Source organism: Cannabis sativa, chromosome 7 (genome assembly GCF_029168945.1).
Source record: "Cannabis sativa cultivar Pink pepper isolate KNU-18-1 chromosome 7, ASM2916894v1, whole genome shotgun sequence".
Taxonomy (NCBI): domain Eukaryota; kingdom Viridiplantae; phylum Streptophyta; class Magnoliopsida; order Rosales; family Cannabaceae; genus Cannabis; species Cannabis sativa.
In genome coordinates this window covers 54,970,465-54,974,647 of record NC_083607.1, presented here as the reverse complement: position 1 = coordinate 54,974,647, position 4,183 = coordinate 54,970,465, and the positions used below count along the sequence as shown (strand labels likewise).

Genomic DNA, 4,183 nt, shown 5'->3' with positions numbered 1-4,183 from the left:
ACTATAAATTACCTTAGTAAACCTGCTATTGCATAGAAATTAATATTAGGAAAATAATCATATTAGGTCATATTCAATAGAAACAATTGAAATCGAAGCCCTAGTTTTTATTAACTTTCAATTTTCTTGTATAGTTGTTTCTTACTAGTTTCTTATTCTTAATTCTTTCTTTATTTTTTATTTAACCAAATAGAAGTAAAAGTTTAATTTTAACGTACTTAACTACACTCCCTGTGGGATCGACCTCACTCCTAGTGAGTCTACTACTTTAAACGATACGTACACTTGCGTGTGCAAAAATATCGCAACAGTTTAAATAATTAATATTATTTTATTACTCATAAAAAATAACCAATTTTGCTAAAAATTAGGAGAAAAAATGAAACAAATTGTTAGACTTATTAGCATCTCAATTCCATTTAGTCTTAAATATTTTCTATTCTGAAAAGAGACGACGATTTCTTCGTTCAAATCCATCTCCGTGAATGGAGCTTCAGAGATCAGTGATGATGAGGCTCTTTCTAAGGTTTCTGCTACTGTCTTTCGCACCTATCTCAATTCATGGAAGATTTGTGGTGGAGAAGAACAGCTTGAGGGTAACATCATCGGACCGAATCAGGGGAACAAATGACAGCGCCATTGGAAACTTTGGAATACCTCAATATAGTGGTAGCATGGCTGGGAATGTTTTGTACCCAAAAAATAATCAAAAGGGTTGTAAGGAGTTTTCTGACTTCGGGATTTCGTTCCAATCCAAGCCTGGAGCTCTTCCGACCTTCGTTTTGCTAGATCGTGGAGGTAATCTTCTCCATTTCACTCTCCCAATCCCAAAACGATGAATAGCTACTTCCACCGATTTGGCTTCTTAATAGTGTTTCGCCAACCTTGTTGGAACACAATTGGAATTTCTCTTGGCGACACAATTGGAGTTGGAACACCTGGTAACTCTTTTTTTTTTTTTTGGTGCTTACACTGACATTGGTTAATTTATTTTGCATGTAATTATATAAGAGCTCAAATTGTGGATGCATAGTTGAATCAATTAGAAAATAAACTTGAGTTTTGACTTGTGCAATGATTCTTTAAAATTTTGGTAATTATTCTTGAATCGCAGATGGAAAATATCAAAATATTTATTCTCCATATACACAGTTGTCTTCTATTAGGCGAAGTGCTATCTAATTTTCTCTGTTCTGACGTACACAGGTTCTGTTGTTCCAATGCTTGAGGCTGTCATGGCTGTTGCTCCTGTTGAGAAGTTGGCTGTCCACTTTCATGACACTTATGGGCAATCTCTGCCAAACATTTTACTGTCCCTTCAAGTAAGCCTTCTCAAACTCCAAACTTATACTGGATTTAAAGTCAACGCTTCCTAATTTTTATATGCATATGTATGAACTTTAGCCAATATGTCATTGCCGTTTTCACCTTCTGCCTTGGGAGTAAAAAACTTAGTTTGTTTGTCTTGATATAATAAGTTGGTGGTGCTATCTTAACAAAGTGCAATTAAGAAGAATAAGCTGCCACTGAAATTATATTTTTGAAGTTGTGAAGCAATTAATTTAATTAATAGAATCGAGTTTCTTAAATAACAGATGGGAATTAGCACTGTCGATTCCTCCATATCGGGCTTAGGTGGCTGTCCTTATGCTAAAGGAGCTTCGGGAAATGTTGCCACCGAGGATGTTGTATACATGCTCAATGGACTTGGAGTGAAGACAAATGTGGATCTTCCGAAGCTCATGAAGGCTGGGGATTTCATCAGCAAGCAGCTGAGTCGCCCATCAGGTTCAAAGACTGTCATTGCCTGATGCCTCTTGCACGGTTCTTTTTTATCTACATTGTAACTTACATAATGATTCAAATAAACATGCTTAGAAAGGGTATTGACTTAATCTTTTTACTTTGTTACTGTCTTGCCCAAACATATAAACACCAACTTTGTTCCAGCAATCATTAAATTGTTCCTCGCTCCCTCTCTCGTGTTTGTTTCAACTTCAAGTTCATGATTCAAAGTTATAAAATTCTTGATTAGTAAGTTTTAATTGTAGAATTTATTGTACTGTAGGTTGCATCTGTTATGACAGTTTGGAACCAAATGCAACCTGCATATGCTGCTAACATGTGAAATGAAGCCTTGAACAAGAGCCTTGGAACTCAGGTCCTGTAACAATGTCCATTCCCTTTACTCTTATGAGTTTTAATTTGTAGAAGAACCATTTGCGGATTCTTAGGCTAACAATTTCATTATTTTTCTGTACAACATATTTATAACGTTCAAAATATTATAAATGAAAATAATAATTTATTTTTGGGATTTCTGGATACCAAGAAACATAAACGCACTATGAACATTATATTCGTTTGAAAATTTCACATTTCGCTCAAGTTAAGAGACAAAACTAGATAAATATGAATGATAATATTCAATTATTTGCCCATAACGTTGGTGAAATTTGTAATTTGTTTGTATTGGAGTGGAGACATGATTTCAAATTTCTCTTGCGTGCAGGGCCTTAATCTTCATAACATTCTTGTAGAAACTGAAAAGTGTGGATCCTCTTTTGATGAGTTGTTGACAATTCCAGAGCAAGATGATTGGTTGTATAATGATGGGAAGTAAACATCTTGTGTTGCTTTCATTCTTGAAATGTATAAGGAGGCTGGGCTTTTTGATCTAATTTCTAGCTCTATACAAGTCATTGAATTTACAGTAAGTCCATCCTGGATAGTTTAATGTAAAGGTACTATTCATCACCATAACTTAGCAAAGGAAGTTTGAATTCATTGTATTGGATTGGATCAGATTTTAATTTTTTTAATCTGAAATTTGAATTGAAAATGTGGTTTTTACAGGGTATGAGTGATCATAGGCAAGAAAATTGACCTAATATTTTCTTGATGATCTTGATTAAGATTATGATGAGGTTCAAGTAAAGAATTATATCTTGAAGAAAAGTGGTTTTTGCAGAGTATGTATATCTCTTATTTTAGTATGAGTGAATTTATTTTCTTGAAGATTTTAAGAGTATATTGTATATCTCTTATATCAATTATATTAGTATTTATTTATATTATATTTTTATAATAAGTCATTATGGGCTCGTTTGGAACGCCGTATTAGGTCGTATTGTATTGTATTGTATTATATTGAATTGGATTATATATCATATTTTTATATAATACTATGTTAAACTTTAATTTATACTAAAATATTATATATTTAGGTGTCCATAAAAGTTAATACCACATATAGTTTTACATAAAAATATTACATAAAATACAATTCAATATAATACAATACAATACAATACGACCTAATACGGTGTTCCAAACGAGCCCTAAGTAATCAAAAAACTCAATTCTAATCTAGACAACTATGAAACCTTCCGAGAGTAAGAATGGTCAGGACCCTGGTATTACTTTTTTTTTTTTTGTCTTCTTATTTATCTAGATAAATGTTCTGTAATGATACTTTGATTTCTTAACTCATGATTTATTTATATTTATATTTTATTTATTAATATTATTCTAAGAATTTTGACTGTCTTCACACATTTTAGGGCATGATAAATAAAAAATAATATTTGAAATGTAGGGCATAGCATTTCCTTTGCACAAAAAATGCGTGATACCCAATTCTTGTTCCTCTAAAAAATTGTGGAGAAATTATTAGCCAAAAAAAGAAAAATCCAACTGTATGCAGATCTAAAACGAACGATGAGTTTAAAGTACAATTAATTTACTATTCAAAGTTCTGACACATAGTTTACTTATATAAAACAAATCCTTTAAATAATCATATTACTTTAATGACCAAAATCTTAAAAAAAAACTAAAACTTTAAGTAAAACTTATATTTACGTGGCTCGACACGTAACATCCAACTAGTATATAAAAAATAAGTTTAAAAACATATACATTTGAAGACATATTTACATAAAAACCATAGAATTGGTCATTAAATTATATTATGCATTAAGGAGTAAATTTACTATAAATAAATTTTTATTAATATATATATTACTATCCTTAATTCAATAAGAATTTTTATAATTACCATACAATTTAGTGACATTCAAATCAATTTCTTACATAAGGAAAAATAAAATCTCTTAAACTCGTGATATAATAGCATTAATCTCAATTAAACCTAGAATTAACATTATGTTAATAAAATATT

At 31.0% G+C, this 4,183-nt stretch overlaps 1 protein-coding gene across 4 annotated transcripts; it reads left to right on the top strand.

The window, feature by feature from the left end:
* The first annotated feature begins 380 nt into the window (after positions 1–380).
* LOC115697765 (hydroxymethylglutaryl-CoA lyase, mitochondrial-like) lies at positions 381–3,524 on the top strand. 4 transcript variants are annotated; one of them, XR_004007987.2, is made up of 6 exons: positions 381–798; positions 1,207–1,322; positions 1,596–1,788; positions 2,069–2,161; positions 2,513–2,744; positions 2,857–3,524. XR_004007987.2 is itself a non-coding variant. In XM_030624890.2 (5 exons), exons 1-4 carry the CDS (start codon positions 486–488, stop codon positions 2,119–2,121), a joined length of 675 nt encoding a protein of 224 aa, XP_030480750.1. In that variant the 5' UTR covers positions 381–485; the 3' UTR covers positions 2,122–2,161; positions 2,513–3,524. The 4 variants fall into 4 exon arrangements, 2 of the variants coding, with proteins under 2 accessions (XP_030480750.1, XP_060974950.1); XR_009688840.1 differs by having other exon boundaries at positions 1,596–1,824; XM_030624890.2 differs by having other exon boundaries at positions 2,513–3,524.
* The last annotated feature ends 659 nt before the right edge of the window (positions 3,525–4,183 follow it).